This window comes from Equus asinus, chromosome 25 (genome assembly GCF_041296235.1).
Source record: "Equus asinus isolate D_3611 breed Donkey chromosome 25, EquAss-T2T_v2, whole genome shotgun sequence".
NCBI lineage: Eukaryota > Metazoa > Chordata > Mammalia > Perissodactyla > Equidae > Equus > Equus asinus.
The window spans coordinates 44,389,535-44,415,062 of record NC_091814.1 but is presented as its reverse complement, the minus strand read 5'-3'; the positions used below and the strand labels follow the sequence as shown (position 1 = coordinate 44,415,062).

At 36.6% G+C, this 25,528-nt stretch overlaps 1 protein-coding gene across 12 annotated transcripts in view; it reads left to right on the top strand.

The window, feature by feature from the left end:
- Positions 1 to 25,528, top strand: part of RASAL2 (RAS protein activator like 2) — a 371,817-nt gene that overhangs the window by 193,782 nt on the left and 152,507 nt on the right. For all 12 annotated transcript variants that reach the window (XM_070497403.1, XM_070497404.1, XM_044758568.2 and 9 more), the window contains exon 3: positions 5,588 to 5,714. In XM_070497403.1, coding sequence (XP_070353504.1) covers positions 5,588 to 5,714 — 127 coding nt within the window. The remainder of the gene's footprint in view (positions 1 to 5,587; positions 5,715 to 25,528) is intronic.

Below are 25,528 nucleotides of genomic sequence, written 5' to 3'. Positions count from 1 at the left end.
GGGGCAGAACATCACCAGTGAAGAGACCATATTAGTAGTTTGGATAAGAGAGAATAAGAGGCTTTTGGCACCAGCATGATAGAGTAACTGATACAAAACTAGCCCTCTCACTACAGACAACATAAAACTGGACTGTATATCTATATATCTGTATCTATATATATATGTATGTATATATCAGTACACATATGTATATGGAGAGAGAGAGAGAAACTATTTTCAAGCATTGGACAATAGGCATCCAAAGACAGTGATTGTCACCATTGCCCTGGCTGTCTGCTGTGTACCATTTCCCAACTGTGGTACTTGATCTGGAGTCCAGGCAGAGTGCAGTAGTCCCACTGAGCTCAGGAGGCAGAGAAAAGAATTCTGTAGGTGAAGGGGCTGGAATCTGCTGGGCTGGACACTGGTGCGTCTTGGCCCAGGGCTGGACTACACATGCTCAGGGCAAGACTACTCGGACTTTCTAGAGAGCAACTGTAGTATTGAGAACAAAATAGAGATACTGGTGGTCATATTGAGCAATGTTAGAGGGTTGCCTCTGCTGGTGAGAGACCTCTTTAATACCTTACCACCCCAGACATCTAGTTGAGATACCAGAAAGATCATGCCCCAAAAATAATAGAAATTGAAATTTGGTAAGGCCAAGTGATTTATTTATGCCTCCACACTTAGTACTGGTGGTCAAGGATTAATAAGTGAATAATTAGAGCTGAAAGTACTGAATATAGATCAGTGGTTCTCAACTTTGCCTGCACATTAGAGTGACCTCGGAAGTTATAAAAATCCCAGGCCACGCACCAGTCACTTAATTCAGAATGTCTAGGAGTGGTCTAGGCATCAGTATTTTTTAAAACTCCCCTAGGTGATTATAATTTGCAGCCAAGGTTAAGAACCACTGTTATCTTGAGAACCAAGATAGGAAGGAGAGAAAACCTTAAGGCAGTGTTTCTCGACCCTAGGGAGCATCAGAATCAATTGGAGGCATGTTAAAACGTTGATTGCTGGGCTCTACCCCCAGAGTTTCTGATTCACTGGATTTAGGGTGGGGCCTGAGGATGTGCATTTGTAACAAATTCCCAGGTAAAACTGATGCTGTTACCTGGATCCCCCTAGCTTTGAGAGCTGCTACCTTAAGGGGATAAGAAAGTTGAGGAATTTTCTTTCTTTAAAAAGATTAAAAAAATCCTTTTAAAGGAAAAAAAAATCCTTTTAAAGATACAGGGGACTAACATCCTTTAAGCATTCTTTAGGAAAAGAAATAACTGAGAAGATCTTTCTTTTGCTAGTTAACATAATCTTGGTTTCCTGTACTTGACTATATATTGACTATTTAATCTGTAGGTGCTCAGATTGAAATTGAAATTAATATCTATATAATTCTAAACAAAATGAAAGATAATTTTGCAGGAGAAAAAATATGTATGTTTTTGAAGTAACTTGATTTTTTTGTGCCATATTGTTCTTCCATTGTTGTGGATGGTTTGGAACTAGTAAAGAGGACTGGAGTCAGAGATCCAGTTTGACTTTGTTATTAACACATCTGAGATACCTGAGAAGCCATTTACTTCTTCCTATGTTCTGCTTTGCTCATCTACAATGGAATGTATTAAAGTGCTTTAGGTTTTTTCCCTGAGGAAAAGGAGTACTCAAAGCATAGTACAAGGCCAAAGAGGTTAAAAGAAAGAAATATTCCTTTCATGTTATAGAATCTGGAAGATAGGCAATTTTTAAAGAGTAATTCAGTATAAACAAGTAAATGTGGAGTAGTAAACTAAAATAAGACAGAGTGAACCAAATTGCTTTTCTGAAATTGACTTTCTAAAACTGATTCTCTTTGGCTGTCTACTAAGATTTGTAAACTCTAGTTTAGTTCATTGGAAGATACTTGAAATATGAACCCTCTAATTTTCAAGGAGTAGATCAATATCTTTAAAAAAATATTTTAGGTAAGGAGCAATCAATAGTGTTGTAAAAGCGAAATATTCTTAAGAAATGTGGGTTTAGAATAAAAGTGAACACTATTCTTCCTTATATCCCGGAGTCAGAGGTAAAATGCCCTAACTTTTAAAAGTGATGCTTTGAATAAAACCTCTGATCATATTGTAAGTTTCAACAGTGGAAAACAAAGAGTCTATGTTAAAACTTGGAGAAAATCATTGTGAGTGAATTCTAGGCCCAAATAAGTTTAATATATTTATTTATCCTCTCCTTAGATATGGTAGAGACAAAGTATATGACAATAGAAGCCATTTCTTTTTTTAAATTTTATTTTTATTTTATTTAATTAATTTATTTTAATTGGGGTTATAATAGTTTACAACTTGTGAAATTTCAGTTTTACATTACTATTTGTCAGTCATATTATAGGTGCACCACTTCACCCTTTGTGCCCTCCCCACAGCTCCTTTCCCCCTGGTAACCACTAATCTGTTCTCTTTGTCCATGTATTTGTTTATTGTCCACATATGAGTGGAATCATACAGAGTTTGTCTTTCTCTATCTGGCTTATTTCACTTAACATAATACCCTCAAGGTCCATCCGTGTTGTTGTGAATGGGACAATTTTGTTCTTTTTAATGGCTAAGTAGTATTGTATATATATACATACCATATCTTCTTTATCCAGTCATCAGTTGATGGGCACTTAGGTTGCTTCCACATCTTGGCTATTGTGAATAATGCTGCAGTGAACATAGGGTGCATGAGTCTTTGAATTGCTGATTTCAAGTTCTTTGGATAGATACCTAGTAGTGGGATGGCTAGGTCATATGGTATTTCTATTTTTAATTTTTTAAGAAATCTCCATACTGTTTTCCATAATGGCTGTGCCAGTTTGCATTCCCACCAGCAGTGTATGAGGGGTCCTTTTTCTCCACAACCTCTCCAACATTTGTTATTTTTTGTCTTAGTTGTTTTAGCCATTCTAACAAGTGCAAGGTGAAGTCTTAGTGTAGTTTTGATTTGCATTTCCTTGATGATCGGTGATGATGAGCATCTTTTCATGTGTCTATTGGCCATACGTATATCTTCTTTGGGGAAATATCTGTTCATATCTCCTGCCCATTTTTTGATCAAGTTGTTTCATTTTTTGTTGTTGAGTAGTGTAAGTTCTTCATATATTATGGAGATTAAACCTTTGTTGGATATATGATTTGCAAATATTTTTTCCTAGTTGGTGGCTTGTGTTTTTGTTTCACTTCTGTTTTCCCTTGCCTTGTAGAAGCTCTTTAGTCTGATGAAGTCTCACTTGTTTATTCTTTCTATTGTTTCCCTTGTCTAGACATGAGAAGACATGGTGTCCGAAAAGATCCTTTTAAGACTGATGTCAGAGAGTGTATACTGCCTATATTTTCTTCTAGAAGTCTTATGGTTTCAGGTCTTACTTTTTAAGTCTTTTGATCCATTTTGAGTTTATTTTTGTGAATGTAGAAGCCATTTCTTACTTTTTCCTGGATATGGCCTTTATAAATTTCCACAGAAAATATCATAGGTCATTCCCTCCTAAAAATATCAAAAATAGACCTTTTTTCTGTGTTGCTTAGACCCCCATTTTTTCAGATAATAGGCATTTTTAGAACTCTTAAGGAAATAGTTAGGTTTATTTAAGCTTATCTCTTTGTTCAAGGATCCAACTATTTTTGTTTTCCCCCTGTTCTTTCCTACTTTTAAGGCAGGTAGAGGATACAGTTTTGCCTTTCTTACTTGGAGGGAGTTATTTAACCTCTTGGTGCTACTCTTTTAATTATTTAAGTAGAGATAATATAATTTCCATCCTGAAAGGGATGGATGACTTAGATTACTGTTCATAAAGTTTTATATTACAGAGTACTTTTGGAAGAGTTCATGTCTTATTGATGCTATTATTTGGTCTCCCTTATTTTTTAGAATTTTACCTTTCTTAATTCTGCCTTTTAGTTTCTCAATGTGCAAGGAGTAACCATAGTTATAGTAATGAAGAAACGGGCATTTTTGGTCCTTTAAGAGTGTGAAAATTTTCAGTCCTTATGAAGACATTTTGACTTTGCTCTTCAGATTTCCAGTAACACAGAGAAAGCTTCCCTTGCTATCATCCTCTTGACCCCAGTCACAGGAGTTGGATCACTGGAGCAAAGGAGAACACCTATACACTTAAGCCTGTATCTATCAGTTTTGTTTAATCAGTTGCTTTTATATGTGCACATTGTAGTCATTTGGAGGAATAAATTGTTTCTCATCTAAAAGGGGGGTGATAATAATGGCTCCCTCATAATGTCACACATGCAAATTCCTTAGCCTTACACATAGTAAGAACTGGGTTCTAGTCATTATTGTTGAAATTTGTTGAAATTTCAATATTGGAGCCATAAGAAATTAGAGACTGTGATTAATTACTGACATATTTTGCCAAGCTAAGATGTTACCAATGCTATTCTTAGTTCTGGTAAAGTTTACTAGTAAAATCTCATTGTGAAAAGTCCTTGGCCTCTTCCCTCAAACTAGAGTGATTGATCTTTTAGCATTACTGGGAGGGGGAAAAAGAACTTAGAGCCATCCTATTAGTCTACAGTGATACCCTGTAAGTTTTAAAATAGTTATTGGCAGGGCTGGCCTGGTGGCACAGCGGTTAAGTTTGCATGTGCTGCTTCAGCAGCCCAGGGTTTGCCGATTCGGATCCTGGGTGCAGACCTACGCACTGCTTGTCGAGCCATACTGTGGCAGGCGTCCCACATAGAAAGTAGAGGAAGATGGGCATGGATGTTAGCTCAGGGCCAGTCTTCCTCAGCAAAAAAGAGGAGGACTGGCAGTGGATGTTAGCTCAGAGCTAATCCTCTAAATAAATTAATTAATTGATTAATTAAAATAAAATTGACCTTTAAAAAATAGTTATTGGCATTACAGATCTTTTATACCATTCATAGTTCTCATTCCACATATACAAAGAACACTTGATATGTTCCTGAAATTATGCCAGAAAAAAATATTTTTTAGGATTTCAAAAACTAATGTCACTTTTGGAAGAAAGTATGCCATTTTATATAATTATCTATACAAGTTACCACTGAAAATGTGTTTTATTAACTATCTCTAAGTGCTTAATTCTAAAATTGAAGAAAATTTGAGTGATTTTACTACTTTGATCTAACAAAACCTTCTTTTAGGAGAATTTGGGAGCTAAATCTTTCTTGTTGACTTTTATTTCCATTTACCTTACTGACCATTGGGCAGAATGGAGCTTGTGAACCTGTTTTTGATGTAAAAGAATCTTTTATTTGTGTGGGTGTTTTGTTTTATTTTCTGGAGCTCCCAAAGCAGATACACACCGAGATATTATTTGTATATACTTCATGTAAGTTAACTTACACACTCACTTTTCCTGATCTTTCAAGTATTCTTTTTAAAGAAAAACTTGAAAAGGAGTGGTAATACCTAACCGTTGTGTGTACTTTATTTCTCCATTTCTTCTACTTTGCACTGATGATTACGAACTCCTGTCTTCATTAACTAAAACCATTATTCAAACAGAAGGCGTTTATGGTTAATTACCATGTTTTAATTTAATAGAGTTAAGCATTAAGTTGCGTCTCTTTTTCTTTTGGTTAACTAGATACCTGTGGAGGGAGGACAGGAGCAGCAGACAGATTCCACCAAAGGGCGATGTCTGAGGAGAACTGTCAGTGTCCCTTCCGAGGGTCAGTTTCCTGAGTACCCACCAGAGGGCGCAGCTAAACTGGGTAAGCTGATAAAAGGAAAGAAATTCCTAGCATTTATCCAGTAATTTGTGGACTTGTCATTGAGTGTTACAATAAAACAAAACATCCTGCATGTCCTGTTAAGTAAGCAAGTTGAACTATAGTATGTTAACTGAGAATTAGAGGTCATTAGAAAGTTCTATTCTTTATAACCAAGTGGCAGCAAAGTTATTTTACAGAGATAAAAATTTATCTGAGCCCTAGTAATGTTGCTGTGCAGTTATGGACAAGTTGGATGATGTGTTGTGTCTGAGTTTACTGCTTGGCTTTACATTTTGAAAGAGTGTTAGGTGATCTTATTGAAGGGAGCCAGTGTTGTGTGGAGTCTTAGTATTGAGTGGTTTATGTCCTGTTCACACAGCTGCTGATGTTGTCTTGTATAATGTAATGTCAGAACAGGCTAATTTAGCTATGGTTGGAGTGGTTGACAGAAGGGAGAAATAAAAAAAACCCTACCTGAGATATTACACACTAGGAATTAACGTCAGTATCAAAGCAACTCTTCCCCTGTTTCCTACCAAATGTATTCTGTTTGGTGTTTTGCATGCCTACCAATGGATATTTAAATAATTAGACCAGTCAGGTAATTTTAAGGGAACATAATTAAGACTAAATAAAATAATGAAAGAATTTGAAAAGTAGGAAGTGCTTTGCATTGTTGTTATTATTTGCTTAGTGAACCTAGACATTTAGTCATAGACATTTGGTAGGTAGATAAAACAGAATCAAGTTTTGTCTGTATGTTGGTTGATATGGATAATTCTGTGATTTTAGTTGAATTTTTGAAAATCAAGGTTTGTTTTTTTTGTTTTTGCCTTTTTCTTCATTTCTCTTCATTTTCTAAATTGAACTCAGAATTCTTGGTTAGAATTTAAATCTTTTATTTTTCGTTTTATCCTATAATAGTTGTTGCTTTTCTAGAAATTAGTCAGGTTAGCAAACACTTTTCTCCAAGGAGTCGTACTTGGAGAAATCAAATTTTCCTCTCATCTTGCTTCCATTGTACTTCTTTAGTGTGTGTTGAAACGAGTTTAGGTGTGGGTCTGCAAACCTGTCTGGGTGTAACCATTTTATAGTCTGTTTACATTTCACATACAAGTTCTACATGAATTGGACTGGCTCAGAGTCGCCTTCTGTCAGCTCCTTTGTTGTCATGATTTGTAATATTATGTTGATGACTGTCTTTGCCACTTCTCCAGGAACCTTTGACTATTCAAGCTGTGACCCACAAAAGTCAATTGATTTTGAAGAAGTATAATTGTAGTCTGAAGAAATATTATAATTTTATAGAAGAGAGAACTGTATAGTTAATTATTAAATATCTCCAATATTCCATGTTTTGGTCCCAAAGACAAACTAAGATGAGGTGGCCAATGTGTCAAGTCCAGAGCCAATCCTCAACCTTCTGTCCTTGTTATTACTAACAAGTCTGGTGGCCATCTTGACCCATGGCAGTCCGTGATCATTTTTGGAGTGAATGTTCTAAATTAGCACTGGAAGCTAATGCTCATAAATATTAGAGGGGAAAAGACTACTTTTAAAGCCATTCTTTCCTTCATGCCAATCTAATGTTGAATTAGGTAATTATTCTGTTGTTCTATTTTTATCTCCTAGTAATTTGTCTTTAGGCAGAATTTCCTGCTGTCAAATGTTTAATTGAGTAGCTGCTGTATATGTAATATTCTATGCCAATCTCTAAGAATGAAAAGAGATGTAAGATAAGATTTCTGCCATTAGAAGATTCTTATGTAGTTAGGAGGATAGATTATTGATGACTATTCACAGTACATGTTAATATTGTGGTATATTATATTGTATGGATTTTACTGATTTTTTCTTTTTTAAAAAACCATTCATGTGCAGGAAATAGTTATTGAGTGACAACTATGCGCCAGGTGCAGTTCTAGGCACTTGAGATATAGCAGTAAACAAGTAAAAAAATCTGTCCTTTTGTGGAGCTTGCATTCTATTGGGAAGTGACAGACAATAAGCAAGAGTAATAAGTAAAATATATACCGTGCTAGATGGTGATAAGTACAAAGGAAAAAGTAAAGGAGGGAATGGGGATAGGAAGTGTCAAGAAAGTATAATTTTAGCTAAGGTGCCAAGGAATGCCTCACTGATAAGTGACATTTGAGTAAAGATCTGATAAAAGTATGGGAGTAAGTTATGTGGATACCTAGGGGTGAGGAGTTCCACCAGGGAAACACCTAGCATAAAGTAGGAATATGTTTGGAATGTTCCAGGAACAGCATAGATGCCAGTGAGGCTGGAGTGGAATGAACAAGTGGAAGAGTAGTAGGAGATGATATCATTGAGCTCTTTGGCAAGCCGATCATGAAGGTCTTACAGGTCAACATAAGGGCTTTGGCTTTTACTGTGTGAGTCGAGGAGCACCGACTTCTGTGTTGAGAATAGGGATGCAAGAATGGGAGTTCAGACACCAATTAGGATGCGATTGCAATAATCTAGACAAGAGATGGGTGGAAAGGCTTAGAAATGACCAGATTCTGAATATATTTGAGGGCAGAGCCAACAGAATTTGCTTGTTGGATTGGATGTGGTGAGTGAGAAACAGAAGAGTGAAGAATTTTGGCTAGAGCAGCTAGAAGAATAAAGTTGTTACTTTTTAAAATGGGAAGGCTGTGGGAGAAGCGAGTTTGAGAGTGGGATTGACCAGCAGCTCAATTTTGGAAATGTTAAGTTTGAGGGTCTTATGAGAGACACTCAAGTGGAAATATGTGAGTCTGGAAATCAAGAAGCAGTACAGCCTGGAGATATAAAAACCTTTAACAAATAGATGGTGTTCAAAGCCATGAGACTGAATGAAATCACCAGGGAACTGTGCATAGGTAGAAGGAAAAAGTCTAAGGCTAAGCCCTGGAACAAAATTTAGAGGTTAGGAAGAGCAGGAAGCACTAGCAAAGGATGGACCAGAGAAGAAGAATGAAAACCCAGAATTTTGTTTCCAAATAAGTAAGTTGAGTCAGATGTGTATGGGGAAGCCCTTCTGTTTTTGCACAGTTGTCACACTTTTCAAGCTCTGGATTCTCTTTGTTCTTCACCAGTAGAGGAACCCCAAGGAGGACTGATCAGTTTTTGCAGGTGTAAAACCATGGCATACATTTTGATTTCAGGTATAAGCAATCAGCTATGGAGAAATGCCCACTTATGAGAAACATGCGCCTTTACTCTACTAAAGAGAATTTGTAACGGAAAGGAGCTCTATGAATGTAATAGATCGGTGAAGAACTTTCATGGTTGCCGCCAATTTGCTGTACATCAGAGATTTCAAACTAGTGAAAAGACTTTTGAGCGTAAAAAGATGAGAAGGCCTGTATTTGTGCCTCACACATTGTTAACATGAGCAAGTTCACACTGATGAGAAACCTCATAAACATCAAGAACTTAGGGGGAAAAAATGTGTATGGGGAGGCGGGGGGGAGTGGTTAAGCACAGAATGTACTTCTCACTCAATAGTTCTCAGCATTCAGCAGTTTACAGGTTACCCAAGATACTAAAATTTATATTTACACTGGAATTTGACACAGATTTGACACCAAGTTCTTTTCCACTGAAAATGAATGTTTTCTTGAGGCATATGAACTTCACATCTGAAACACCTATTTCCAGATTTAGAAAACCTAGAAAAAACTATTTTTCCCTGATGACAAAATCCAGATTTTAATTTATTCATTAAAAAAAAAGAGAGATTTTTCAAATTCAAACCATGCAAAGCGTGATTTGCTGAATTTTCGAAAGGAAATGGCTTCTTCAGATGGTAAGGTCTTTGTATAAAAACAATACTGGGAGGGGCTGGCCCCGTGGCCGAGTGGTTAAGTTCCTGCGCTCCGCTGCAGGCGGCCCAGTGTTTCGTTCATTCGAATCCTGGGCGCGGACATGGCACTGCTCATCAGACCACGCTGAGGCAGCGTCCCACATGCCACAACTAGAAGAACCCACAACGAAGAATATACAACTATGTACCGGGGGGCTTTGGGGAGAAAAAGGAAATAATAAAAAAAAACAAAACCAATACTGGGAGGTGTACCAGTATTGTTTGTACCAAATTGACCACATGAACACAGTGGACAGTATTTTTGTGAAGTATACATTTATGCAAGAAAATATGTATCTACTATTGCATGCTCTCTGTGACTGGGCTGATGGACAGCACAAAGGTGAATCAGAAACTCTGTCCAATCTGTTTGTTGCATTTCTTTGACATTCCAATAAATTTCATGCTCTCATGCCCAAATGGAGCCTAAAATAAACGAGAATACTTGTTTGCAGGTGACATCATAAACGTGATCATAAAGCTATTTTAATTAGAAAATGCCAAACATTTGTAAGTCCATGCTTTCTCAATTCTCAAACAGAAGGTTCAAACTGAATGGCAAATTCAAAACCAAACTTCTAGTGACTCAAAGCTGCAGTGATCTCATGCCTCTATTTTATTATATTATGATAAAATCTCAAAGTCACCCCATGGTCTCACAAAATCTCTGGATTTTTAAAAACTCCCTGTGATAAGTAAATTTGGTTCATTGTTATAGAGTCCTCAAAACCCAGAAACATTTGGTAAATGTACTTAAAATCATAATTTAACATAGCATGCCTTTGATACATGCTGACAAGCCTTATGAAAGAATATGTCAAAAGTCTTTTAGAGTCAAAGTTAGCTGTCCAAAATTTTCATGTTTATGTAAATGAAAAAGTCAAACAGAAAATTAAAAATACCACCACTGAAAAAGGAAACCAAATTGGAAAAACTTTGAGAAAAGTCAACCTTGTACCTATGTTTTCCTGTTTGTTGACCTACATGATAAAAATTTGAGGAAACTGAAAAAAATGAATATTAAAGCGGAGTATCCTCTCCAAGGTATTTATAAAATTATTTTAAAGAGAAACTCTTTTACTCAAAATTATTAGAGGATATTGATTATTCAAACCTTAGCTTTAACCCTGACCTTCTCTGTTAAATTAGCCTCAGTTTCAACTTTATGGATAAACTAATGATGACTTTCTTTTTCTCCCCAAGACATTATTAGTATTATCTAGGTAATTTAAGAAGTATTTTCAAGATACTAGAATCTTCTATAAAAATATAGGGTAGTAATAATAATATTGAAAGAAGGAGAAATGCGAGTAAAGAAAATTTAATATTATAAGAAATATATCCTTTCATTTTTTAAATAATACAATTAAAATGCTAATAAATAATGCGTGTGCCTGGTAGCACTCAATATCTAGATTGACTATTAAATTTTTATTTGTGTGTGTGTAAAACCAGTAGAAGCAGATCTAGAACTTTAGGGTAATATACATACAAATGATCAAAATATTTATGAAAAAATCAGTAACCTGGTATTTCTAGCTCTGAAAGTTAGAGCTCAATGGATAATGGCAGCACTTGGTTTCTTTGAAATATCCCCAGAATGTCAAGTCTTGTTCCCCTCCTATAAAATAAACTAAGACCATTTCACAATTATGTATAAGCAAGCTCATAGTAAGACAGCTGCATAATATCTGGCCTTTATGCTTGTATTCCATCGTTCTTAGATTTCAGTGATAAATAAGTTTTTTGAGGAATGATCAAGTGAGCTCAAGAATTATCAGAAACATTATGGATATTCAAGGTAGAAGTCCCTGAAATAATGTCCTTTGAGGCTTTTGGTTGGGTAGTTTGGGGTTTTCTTTTTTTCTTTTTTCTTTTTTTTTTAAAGATTTTATTTATTTATTTATCTTTTCCTTTTTCTCCCCAAAGCCCCCCGGTACATAGTTGTATATTCTTAGTTGTGGGTCCTTCTGGTTGTGGCATGTGGGATGCCACCTCAGCGTGGCTCAATGAGCAGTGCCATGTCTGGCCCCCAGGATTCGAACCGCTGAAACACTGGGCCGCCTACAGCAGAGCGTGCGAACTTAACCACTCAGCCACGGGGCCAGCCTTGAGTTTGGGGTTTTCTTAAAAACCATATATTTGTTCTTTGCAATTTATAAAATTCTATAAGGTATATGTGGTAGTACTGATGATATGTGTATTCTAGAAGACTGGGCTTGAGTCTAGTTAAAATAGCTATGTACAGTCAGAAATATAGTATGTCACAATATAGTGTGACATACCTGTTCCTAAAAATCACTGTACTATGCAAAATTACACAATAAAAATGACAGGGCTTATGGGGAAAAGGGATTAGGGGCAGTTTACTCAAAAACTTGGTTAATGATGTGTAAAAAAAGATTGGAACTTCATCAAAATGGTAGTACATTTTTATGTGTTAAGTGGTTGAGAAATAACATAAATACGACAATAAATGTAGCACTTCACCTTGAAAAAATCCTGAAACTTACTTGTGGTAGTGTGCATCAGAGTATTTGTAAGTTATTGTGAATTGATGGAAGGAGGATTTTTTGGAAATTGAGTAGAACATTGTCACACCAGATGTCGAGGGGTGTGGCTCATAACACACAGTGAAGTGAGGCAGCTGGTAGATGTTTGAAGTTTGTATGTGTTTGAGTATTTTGTGTATTCATACGTGGCTTGGTTCAGCTGGTGCAGTTTTCTTTGTTCACCTAATGTTTCTTACAGATGAAATCACTCACAAACAAAAATTCACGTAATCACAGGTTGTTCCCTAATGTGTCAATTGTGGTGGAGCATTCAAGTTTTCAAAGCAAGCGTTATAACAGAATTGACTTTACTACCAACCTGATTTAATCAAGTTTGTCCATTAGAAAGAAGCAGCTTGCTTTTGTTAGCCAGTTGAATTTCAAAATGTCAGTTAATTTTGAACACATTCCTAAATTTCTTTGGGAAGTTAGTTATTTGAACTCAAAACTAGTATGAATAAAATAAAAATTAGTAGTTCTTAAGTTCTCAAGCTAACGTACTACAGCCAATTTTTATTTTACTCTTATGAACTAGATTTAGATTAGCAGGTAGAACATGTTTTTCTATGAGGAAAAAGTTCTCAGTTCTAAGTCAGTGTGCCAGACCACAATTCCTTCTAACTTGTAAGTGGAAATTTGGATTCCTGATTTGCTCTTTTATCTTCCTCCCCATCCTCATCCTGGCAAGGTAGGGATTCGTTCACTTCTGTGAAAGATGGTTCGAGAGCAGTACTACCCCTCTGGTTGCGCAAATTATGGATTGTCCAATAACTAGGGGTACATGTCATTTGTCATCGTTGATTTGTAATTATTTCGTAAAATTTTCAGCAGATGGCAGTGAAGTGTCTTAAATAAGGGATTTCTTTTCTGATTTACATAAGTCATTTGTATAGGCTCTTGTCAGGATTGCTCTGAAGCCAAAAGACCTGGGGCAGGAGAAACCATGAAGGAAGTCAGTGCTTAACTGTGGACCAGTTCCTTGCTAGGTTTACAAAGCTGTCTCATATGTCTTTAAGTTAAGCTAGTCCAGCAAACTTTTTTTCTTCTTGAACAAACTTAAATAAAATGTGCTCTTTCCTTCAGCCTTGACTGTGTGCTTTTGTAACAATGTGGAAGGCTAGGCTAAAATTTTCAGATTTGATCCCATGTCATGAGAGGCTCCACAAACATGCATGTGGACAGCTCAGCCTGTACATTCAAGCTCTGTGGGAATTGGTGCCCCAGAGCGTGAAAATAGAGTCCTCTAAAATGTGATGCCCAGGCAAGGGGCCCCTCTTGACCAGTCCTAAGGCAATATTGATCTTAGTAATCTACGACTGTGGTTGGAGAATGAGTGGCATATACAATTAGCAATGGTTTTTAGATTCAGCCTGGACTTCTGGGGAGAAAAGTGGTGAGTTGAACATAAGCATCTAATTGTATTTCTTCCAGAAACCCCACTACAACTATAGTAAGGGGATTTTCTTTTAAAGACACAGTCATTTAAGGATAAGGAGGATGAGAAAGAAGAAAATAACCATACCAAAAATAATAATAATAGATTGAAAGCTGGAAAGCAAATGGAGTATGGTAAATGACCTCACTCACTTGAGAAAGCCAAGTCCTAATCTGGCAATGAAGGAAGCCAAGAGCCAACCTGATTTTTACCACAGAATCTTTGAATAGCTCAGGAATTGATAGTACCAGGAATAGGTGGTAGTGGATCCCTAGGTTTCTCCTCTTCTCCATTCCTGTGAGTCATTGCTCTTCCCACCCCCACCTCTACCTTCATATAAGACTGCAGGCTGGGCCGGCCCTGTGGTCAAGTGGTTAAGTTCACACACTCCACTTTGGCAGCCCAGGGTTTCACGGGTTTGGATCCTGGGCACAGATAATGGCACTGCTCATCAGGCCATGCTGAGGTGGCATCCCACATAGCACACCCAGAGGACCTCACAACTAGGATATACAACTATGTACTGGGTGGCTTTGGGGAGAAGAGGAAGGAAATAAAAAAGACTTCAGGCTAACTCTCTGGAGAAGAAACCCCCAAGGGTCTCTAGATTGGTGCTTGCCAGGCAAAATTGAGAACACAGGGCACTTCAGCAAATGCAAGGGAATTGAGTGAACATCTGCACACTGAATGATGAGACTCCTCCACCGTCTTCCCCCACTTCCCTTTACCCTCTCTGCAGGAGATCAGAAGAGTGCCATTTGGGGTATTTAACCAGCCCGAGAGGAAAGACCTAAAGATACTGAAATTCACAAGACCAGCGGTCATCTGAAGAAAAGCCTCTAGCCGGAAAGAGAAAGACCTAAACAAAAAAACAAAAGGAAAAAGAAGCTTGAAGCAACAGAGGCAGGCAGGGAATAGAAAACCTGAAAGAAAATCATTGCTATCCTCAGGGAGATAAAATATTACACACGAGAGAAGAACTGAATGTTATACAAAGCCAAAGAGCTGCTTTGTATTAAAAAAAAATTGTAACAGAAATAAAACTCAGTAGCAGGTTGGAAGATGAAAATGTGGAAATATCCCAGAAAGTAAAGGAAAGAAAAGATACAATAATTAGAGTACCAGAATAGGAAGTCCAACATCAAAACAAAGAGTTCCAGAAAAAGAAAAACAAGGGGAGGAAATCACTAGCAAAATAATTCAAGAAAATTTCCCACAACTGAAGGATATAAGTTTCTAGATTGAAAGGACTTACTGAGTGCCTATGACAAAGCACATTTTCGGGAAATTTCAGTTTGTCTCTAGTGAGGAAGAGACAGTCTTACAAATTACCAAAGAAAGGAAAAACAGATTACACACTAAGTTCAGAAATTAGAAGGGCTTCAGACTTCCTGTCAGCAAAATCAGAAGCTAGAAAACAATGAGGAATGCCCTCAAACTTCTGAAGGAAAATTATTTCTAACTTAGAATTCTATATTTAGCTATAAGCCATTAATCACGCATAAGGACAAAATAAAGGTATTTTCAGATGTGCAAGATTTTTGAAAAAAAAGTTACCTCCTACACATCATTTCTCCTGAAGCTAATGGAATATATTCTTCACCAAGAATGAGCAGGAAGGGGGATATAGGATAGGAGATCCAACACAGGGGACAGACAAAGAAAACCTTCGGAAGAATGATAGAGAGGGAACCTAGTTAAACACTCTGTACCAGCTGTAGAATGAGGACGACCAGCTCAGATTGGAGCAGTCAGAAGGCTGTAGTGAAGACTTCCCCAAGAAGACAAAATTGATGTAACTAATGAATTTAAACAACAGGAAGCAAATTTGGGATTGAATTAACAATGAACACATAGAAATCTAAGCAAATGAATAAGCACACACTAACTACAGGAGAAACAAAAAAGTAGTTCAGGACATAGGGAATGCTTATATAGCACCTTCTACATATCAGACACTTTATATATATGAACTTTGTAATCCTTGTAAACCCACAAGGTACTATTTTACAGATAAGGGAAACTAAGGCAAAGCAAGGCTATGTAAGTTGCCTAAATAACTAGGCAGCTAGTAAATGGCAAAGATAGGATTTGAACCCAGGCAGTTTGCCTTTAGGATCTAAGCTCTTGACCACTACACTATATTATACATAGGATTTACTGTGTAACTGCACTCTAGATAGCGTACATAGTCATAATATTTTTTGTCCTTAGCGAAATTACTACGTAACTGTATAGGGAGGGTGAGAGAATAAGAAGTGTGTATGTACCTACTGGGGTAGTAATGGAGGAGGAAAGAATCAAATTCTTATCTTCCATAGTGGAAAGTCAATAGATAATGTCTAAAATGGAAAAATTGAAAAACATCAGTACAGTCATATTATTTAAGATTTGGTGGTAACTATCAAAAGAATTGGCTGAGAGATAAAAGTTGTTTCTGGAGAAGGAAAAGTATTAGGAGAGAAGTACTGGGGACTGCTGTTTGTTTCAACAAGTCCTGTAAAAGCAGTAGACTCTAAACTGTGTGCATGTATTATTTTATTAACATATAAAAACTTAAAAAATAGGGAAAGATATACAGTTCACAGGAAAGAAAATTAAATGCAGTTTAAACACAAGAAAAAGATGCTGTACCTCATTTATAATCAATAAAATATTAAAACTACAATGAGCTGTCAGTTTTTACCTACGAGATTAGCAAAAATAAAAAACTTTGTTTTGGAAGGTTAGGAGGAAACAAGGATTCTAATCCATTATTGCCAAATTGCTTCTACAGAGGCAGTCTCTGCATGATGCATTTTGGCAAAAATATCCATCCTTTTGCCCCAGAAACAGCCTACTTCTAAGAATTTGTCCTACAGATCTACTCTTACAGTCATTGTGTCATGCAGACACAACCTAAATATCTATCCATAGGAGATTATTTAAATAAATTATCTTAAATCTATGTAATGGACCTATCAAAAAGAAAGTGACTCCGTGTGTAGTAATTGAAACAATTTCCAAGATACATTGTTAAGCACCTGGGTGGGGTCGGGGAACAGGTACAGAAATGTGTATGTATATTATACTATGATTTCTGTAAAAAATGCCATGTGCGTATAAGTGTGTGTGTGTGTGTGTGTGTGTGTAACTCTAGAATTGTATAGAAGAAGCTTTTAGCAGTGGTTGCTTCTGGGGAGAGAACTGGAGACCTGGTGGATCTCAGTAGGAAGAAGATTAACTTTTCATTGTATAACCTTTTTTAGTCTTTTAACTTTTAATCAAATGAATGAGTTCATATTCTTAGACAATAATAATGGCAGTGATGCTAATAACTATAATAAGGAGGAAGAAGAGGGAAGAAGAAACCTGCCTGTACTGAAATACATTTCACTTCTTTATGATGTATTTCAAAAACAGGGAAAACAATGAACTAAAATCTTAGAGAATTAAGTGGAAGGGTATGTTATCTTGATGCCAACCAATGGGTTTCACATTACAAAACTTGACTTTAAAAATTACCCAAGTTTCTTCTCACTCTCCAGTCCTTAATTTGTAGTAGGATATTACGTTGAGCATTAAAACACCTTAGTTTTTATTTATCTGCAGTGAAGGAAGAGAAATGGAGTCTGACTAAACAAGACTAAAACTTCTTGATGTTTTTATGTTAGGTGATTATAAGCTAATAGATTATAAAAGTAACCTCTGGTGGATTTTTCAGGAATGTTTAAAAGGATATTTTCTTCTCCTTGCCTTTTGTTAAATAAAACTTAGCTGAAATAGTGCTAGGGAACAAGCTTTCTGTGGATCGTAATTGCTGTGCCTATGCTTTAATGCATTGTTTTTGTTTGTATTTCTTCTGACAAATTCAAAACCCAAAGACCACGATAGTAAAACATGGAAGAATCCTTCTACATAGGTCTCCTGTAGACCCATAGTAACCCTTTTCTCATATGACAAGGTCTGAGAATGCAGTTTTTCTATCTTAGTAAGGAATGTTTTTGTTATGTTTCTGGTAGTGTTGGATAATTAGAATTCAGAAAAACATTAGTAAGAAAAGTTGTTCTTAAGTAATTTTATTTTGTTTTATTTCACAGTTTTCCAAGTATTATTTGTGATGAGGCTAACAAATAATATTAGGCTAGCAAAATAATCCTCTTCCACCTCTTAAAATGGCCCCAGCTTCTCACTTCAGATTACAGATTTGCCAATGATCTGCACAAAAACTAAAATAAAATATGAAGTACAGGGTTACTGGACAAGTGTTGTATTTCAAACTACCACTTTATGAATTCAGACTACTTTCTAATGTTCTATTGTTTAGCCTCGTGTTAAGATTTTGTCTCCTTTTTCCCCCTAAATACTAAAGATATTACTTTTCAGTATTTCCACAGTATTGGTTTTTTCACTGATGTCCAGCATTTTTAGCGGTTCTCTGTGAAGCAAGGCAAGTTTCTGTGATTATTCAATACTAGTTGTAACATCCTATTAGGTTTGAGGTGGTAGGCATCATAAATAAATACTTTTATGACTAAAAGCTGCTTCCTCCCACTTTATTATTGTAACTATTTAATTCATAATATTTACTCAAATTAGAAGCTAGATAAGTTAAAGCCAAAATAGCACACCTGAGTCATTTCCAGTTACGTTCTGATTCACTGATTCAGTTAACATCCTTCTCCTGTAACAGGCACATTCTAAGTTTTTAGTATGTTAACTGGTTCTAGAAATGATTGTAAAAGTGAGGACACTTTAGGACTATCTCAGTTCTTCATCAGCTTTTTCTAAAATGTGGTTTATCTGTGCTTACTCCCTGATTATTTTTTTCTGTACCCGAAATATGATGTCATCTGCCACTGAAGTTGCCCCCGCATCAGAGATGTGATAGTAAGTCCATAACTGCAGTCCTCTTCCCCCTCGAACTCTCTTCAGAGTTGAAATCATTGACTCCCCCTTCCCCTTTGAAGCTCCCTTTCTTGACTCGTGTAACTTTTTTCCTCTGTTGGTTGTGCTTCTGCCTCACTGTACCTTCTTTACTATTTCCCACTTTTTAAGAGCAGATATCTAAGGGTCTTATCCTTACCCTTCTTCGCTTACTTTGTTCTTTCTCTGTAGATGACTTCACCTACTTTCATTTTTCCAAATATTACCTGTGTGCCAATCCCTTTTAAGTCTATCTCTGGCTTCAGTTTCTCTTCTCAATTCCAGACCTGAATTTCCGATTGGTCATCTGAACATCTCTATCAGAATCTTCAAAACTGAAGCCATTATCTTTGTGTAATTCACCATCTTCGTTCCCTTCCTCCCCTACACCCTCTTGTTCTCATGTGACTGCTCTTTCTGTTAATATGACCACACCCTTCTAGTCCTTCTAACTTTACATGACTTGTTTGTTTCTACCTAGGTATCTTAATAACTACCCATCTATCTCTTGTTTGTTTTCTTCCTTCATTAATACTCGTTTCACTGCCTGTTTGGCATTTTCTTCTTAAAGCACTAATTGAATCATATTACTTTCCTTGTTTAAACACCTTTACTGGATCTTCATTATCTATAGGATAAAGCCCAAATTTGCAGTGGCACTAAAAGTCCTCTATATTCAGACCCAGAGTTGGCTCTCTAACTTAATCATCTTTCTTTACTCGCCACAGATATTCTGGGGTCTGGCCTCCCAGGACTGCTTGAGGTTCCCTAGGCGTTCTCATAGACATGGGCTTTTGCTCACATTGGGCCGTCAACATAGAATGTCTTGCTCTATTCTGCCACTCCACCCCCCTCATATATGATAATCCCATTTGTCCTGAGGCCCAATTAGATATCACCTCTTGGCAATCTTTTCCTTCATTCCACTAATCAGAATTCACCAGCATTTATCTGTGATAAACAGCTTTTTTTGTACCTCTAATACTGGGATATATATCCTTATGTTTTCAACAAGCTGTTGGTATATGCATCTTCTTTACCAGATCAGAACCTTCGATGACAGGACTGTATCTTATTCACATTGGTATCACCACAGCAATTAGCAGGTTGTTTTGTGCATTGTTGCAGGTTGAGTGAGTGATTGTTGAGCAAATGACTGATGTGACACACATTAGAGAAACCCTTGCTTGACTTTTTATTTGTTTATTTTATTATTTTTTTGCTGAGGGAGGTTCACCTTTAGCTAACATCCATTGCCAATCCTCCTTTTTTTGCTTGAGGAAGATTAGCCCTGAGCCAACATCCGTGCCAATCTTCCTCTCTTTTTTTGTATGTGGGACACCTCCACAGCATGGTTGGTGAGTGGAGTAGGTCTGCGTCTGGCATCCAAACCCATGAACCCAGGTCACCAAAGCGGAGCATGCACAGTTTTAACCACTTGGCCACAGGGCCAGGCCCTGCTTGACTTTTTCACCTTAAAGTGAAAAATAATCTTCAATGTAGGAAATACTCTTTTCTCCTGCAGGGAAAACCACATCCACTTCAAAGAAATATTTTAGGGATGAAATTAAAGAATTACTAAATATCATTGTGCAGCCACAAGGATTATAAACAGTTATTACAGTCACAGCTATTGGTTCTGATAAGTGCAAAGTTGGTAAGTGTCGTTGTCCAAGTAAATAAGTCACAGTGTCGAATGTGCCTGGTTGCAAATGTCAGATCTGAACTCTTAGACTGTGCTGCTGGTTGATGTCATAACCGTAGTTGTGTTAGTGAGCAAAGTATCTGTGCTTATTTTTAAGATTTTCTTAGTATTAAACAGCTTTAGTGAAATATTTTCTTTTTCCTATACAGAATGGTAAGAGAAAATAAATTCTTTTAATGAAAGAAAATGACCTTTTTATCCTTTGTGCTGCATTTCAAGTTGCTAGCATAAATGTATGTGCTATTGTTGGAGTTTAGGTTATTAAGAGGCTAATTAGTATATCAATGTCACATGAGCAGATTTAGCAGTTAATTCACAGATAGAGAAGATTTACTGCTTTAGGAAAGAAAATGCATGCCTGTGACTAGAACTCTCTATCCTCTTTGGAGGGACTGCCTTTAATCAGAGGCAGTGGTGGAGCAGTAGAAATGGCACAAGCCTTGAACTTGCCCTAACCTGGATTCACATTCCATCTCTTCTCATCATTAATCCTGAACCTCAGCTTCTTTACCGGATGAGATTTTTATTATGATTTGAGAGAACAATGCAAGACCAACAGCATAAACTTTGATTTGAGACAAACGTCAGTTCTCTCTGACTCATAAAATCATGGATCCAATGAGATAATAGAGTAGGTGTTCTGTTTCTCATTTTGCTTGGACAGGTTTGAATCAACCCAATAAAGAAATCTGAGGTGTAACATGTTAGGAAGCCTCCTGTCTCTATGTCATGACTTTACTGGCTTGTTTCTTCCATTTTTACTTGTGCACTTTGGCAGATTCTTTTCTTCTAAAATACAGTCATAATTCACCATTCTCTTATGTAATGGAGGTAGAAAAATGGGGGTAGAGTTGTTTATAATGTATCTTAAGATTTATTTTTGAGAGTTGATCTAGATCCTTGGCTGCCATAAAACCGTTTCCAAAAGGAAAAATATATGATTCAGATAAGTCGAGTAAAATTAGCTAAACACTACTTACTTTAGCTGTGTTCACACACACTCTTACTCTCACATGCTCTTCTCTCTCCTTTTTTTTGATAGTCCAGGATTGGCTAAGCTGTTTACCCAAGCCTTTTTAGTTTGTATTGCAACAGAAGGATTTATAAATCGGGTTGGTGGAAAATTTTGCTGAGTTTGTGTCTAAAACAGACTGGAGCTGCCTCCAGGGATGAAGCATGTTTGTTATGACCCTCTCGGCACCCACCTGCCATCTGATTTCTATAGTGACGATACTTAAGAAAGGAAGCACCTGAGTTTCTCATAAAGCTCTAATATTCACTGGATTGTTCTGATTACTTTCTTTTCTCTGAAATGTACAACTTGTTTTCTCTCCTGTTGTCTTTAGAAATTTACACTTTAACTTATTTTCCCATTTTAACTGATATTTAATATAGCACAACAGGAAATTCCCATCTATTTCATTTTTTTCCTTCTGCTTACAAAATAATTCTTTCTTTTTTTTTTATTTTTTATTTTTTTTTAAAGATTGGCACCTGGGCTAACAACTGATGCCAATCTTTTTTTTTAAGGATTGGCACCTGGGCTAACAACTGATGCCAATCTTTTTAAATTTTTTTTCTGCTTTATCTCCCCAAACCCCCTCTGTACACAGTTGTATATCTTAGTTGCAGGTCCTTCTAGTTGTGGGATGTGGGACGCTGCTTCAACCTGGCCTGACAAGCGGTGCCATGTCCGCGCCCAGGATCCGAACCCTGGGCCGCTGCAGCGGAGCGCGCGCATTTAACCACTTGGCCACGGAGCCAGCCCCTACAAAATAATTCTTATTTTTTCTGTGTTTGGCATCTTCTTTCTAACTCTAGAGAGTAGAGAATAACATAGGAAAAATTCAAGGAGAAAAGAGTGAAAAGAACATGAATTCATAGACTAGGATAAAAGAGACTGAATTAGAAGGAGAACTGGTAATAAAAAAGGATTATTATTTTATCTCAGTTTATTTTTTCCACTTAAAGGCCTTTAGATTTTTTCCCCTCTCACTTTAATCAGAGAAGTGCCATCAAAGAGTCAAAAACATAGTTAAACAAATCATTTGTAATTAATTTTTAAAAGTAGGAATTGTAGAGAAATATTCAAATATATGTATTAGGAACCAGATGAGCTAAGGAGGGAGCTAGTGACATAATACATTGGGTGCGACCGGAAGTAAGATGAGAGAGAAAAATGCGTTTAAAAGTAGAATATCATTGGCAGTACACATAACAATTAGATAAAAATAGCCTTAGAATAGCCACTAAAAACTAGAAAATTCCACGATGGTAGATAAGCCTCCCAAAAAAGAAACTACACACAGAATAGGAGTGAGGAGAAAATTTGGCCTCTTCTAATCATGTTTGACATCAGTGGTATAGCATAGGGTTATAGGTAAAAGATGAACTTTTATAACTAAATGTGTAACTTTGGTTAGTAAATTAGACATATTTTCAGAAGCTTTCTCAAGGCATAGCAGTGAATTTAACTGCTCTGTTGTATTTATGCCTAACTAATACATTCCAGTGTAATAGTTTTCTTAGTTCGAGCTGCTATAACAGAATACCATAGACTGGGTAGCTTTAAACAATGAACATTTATTTCTAACAGTTCTGGAGACTGGGAAGTCAAAGATTTGGTGTCTGTTGAGGGCCCTGTTTTGGGTTGCAGACTGCCGTCTTCTTGTATCCTCTTGTGGCAGAAAGAGGGCACACGAGCTTTCTGGAGTCCCTTTTATGGGGGCACTAATTCCATTCATGAGAGCTAGACCTAATTACCTCCTAAAGGTCCTACCTTCTAATACTGTCACATGAGAGGTTAGGATGTCAACACATGAATTTTGGAGAGACACCAACATTTACTCCACTGCAGTAGTATGTCTGTTTTAATTGACATAGCAATTTAAAGAAAAATTAATCTTGTGGAATATCATGAGCTCATCTAAAAGGCTAGTTTATGCATTTTCCACATTAGAAATGGAGAACCGTAGGTCAAGCAAAGGTACGTTGTATCCATTCCTATCAAGGAAAAAGAAGAGATTCAAGATTTCATTAGCAGAAATCTATCTCCCTGTTATTCTTTGTTAATAAGTGGGATTGACGAATGGATTTCCACAAGAAATATTAGACTCTAAAAAGTCATCCTTTAGCGTATACTTGTCTTTGAAAATGTATACTGTTTCCATTTTATTGGTAATAATGCCATGCTATTTCAGAATTGGTGTACCAAAAGTTTACGTCTCAAAAAAAATCTAATTAAATTGTATTTTCTTTGCTATAACCCTCTTTTTCTCTTATTTTCTCTATTTTGCCTTCTCTCCTATGGACTTTTGGTTATAGATTTTAAGTGATGCTTCTTCCTTTCTAGGGACAATCAAAAGCATAGGATTATCTCTAGGGTTTAAACTAAGATGCCGTCATATAACTATTGTAAGGCTCTTACTAAAGAACCAGTTTGATATAGTAATATTGTCCAGGTAAATAGAATAATTTCATTCTAACTAACATTTCTCTCTATTTTGAATTTTTAAAATTACTGAACTCTTTTTAAAATTCTAGTATTTGTATCTATCTAAGTTTAGTTGCTATCATTGAGGGCATCTTAAATAGCTTTTTTAAAGCACACTATATTCTGGTATCTATTTAAATTATAAGGAGCATTCTTGAGGCTAGAAAATCTTTTTAAATTAGAAACTAGATATCAGAAAACTATTAAAATGTCTTAGAGACTGTAATCGATAGCAACAGTTTGTTGTTAAATCTGAAAGCATAATTGGCAGGAAGACAACATTGTTGATTCTTATACCTGAAAAACAGTGTAGAAAATCCAATAGGAATATATGGTACAAAATCCAATGGGAAGAACAAAATATATACCTGCTGTAGTAGCTTGATGGTGGCCCCCCAGAAAGATAGGTCTATGTCGTAATCTCCAGAATCTGTAAATGTGACTTTATTTGGAAAAAGGGTCTTTGCCAAAGTAATTAAATTAAGGATCTTGAGGTGAGACCATCCTGGATTATCTGGGTGGGTTCTAAATTCAATGACAAGAGTCCTTATAAGAGTCAGAAGAGGGCAAGTCACATGAAGGAGAAGGCCTTGTGAAGCAGAAGCAAAGATTAGAGTTATGTAGACACAAGCCAAGGAATGCCTAGAGCTCCCAAAAGCTGGAAGAGGCAAGGAAGGGTTCCCCGCTTAGCCTTTGGAGGAAATGCAGCTCTGTCTATTTTGGACTTCTGGCCTTCCGAAAACTGGTATGAGAGAAATTTGTCTTGTTTCTAAGCCACTCAGTTTGTGGTAATTTGTTACAGAAACTCTAGGAAACTAATACACTTAGGGTTTTTTTCCTGATAAATTCCATACATTCTTGAATAATTAGTATGCTGTACAAACTTTGTCATCTCCTATTATGTTTTCTAGGATACAGTACCATGAAATGGCTAATTTTAAGTGTGAGTCTCTGATTCTTCTTATTTCTCAGTATCACTGATTGCCACCTCAAATTTCTCTCTTTACATTTTTGGAATAAAAATGAAGAATAGTTATGAATGTGAAGAAACAAGAAATGTGACCAGATAGACATAATGGTGACAAAACAGTGACAGTGCTAAGGTCTGGATGTGGATTATCTCATTTACTCCTGACAGTAGTCCTGTGAAACAGGTGCTGTTATCATCCTCATGTTATAGATAAAAATAGTGATGCCAAATAGGGGGCAGAACAAGAATTCAAACCCAGAGCTGTATGACTTCAAATCCACTTTTTTATTATGCTTCCCCACCACTTTGTACAAATCACAATTACTGATCAGCTATTTCTGGTTTAAGAATGATTTAATACTTACAGGCAGCTGTGAGACCTTGTCTCTCTTCCCTTCCTCTCTCCAACTAGATTTTGTTCATGACTCAAAGTCCTAGAGTGACTGATGCAGCAAATTACCTTGCCCTATAGAGTCAATCCTTTCACTCTTCAAATATATTTTTTAAAATTCCTGTATGTCCCTAACGCTGTTCTGGCCTTTGTGAACAAAGGATTCAGAATAGTCAGCAGTGCAGACAAAACCCTTGCTTTCATGGAGCTTCCATTCAGGTGGGAGTAGACTGACAGAAAGCAACAGCTCCACAGTATGTCATGTGGTAATGAATGCAGTGGAGAGAAAATGAAGTAGGGTAAAGGGCCGGGAGAGTGCTGTGGGTGAAGGGGGCAAAGGAATATTATTTTATAAGAGACGATCAGGGAAAGTCTCACTAGTTAAGAGACATTTGGTGAAAACCTGAAGGAAAATTTCCCAGAACTGAAGGTTATGAGTTTCCAGTTTAAAAGGACCTATTGCTCAGCATAGTGAATAAATAAATACCTACTTCAAAGCACATCTTC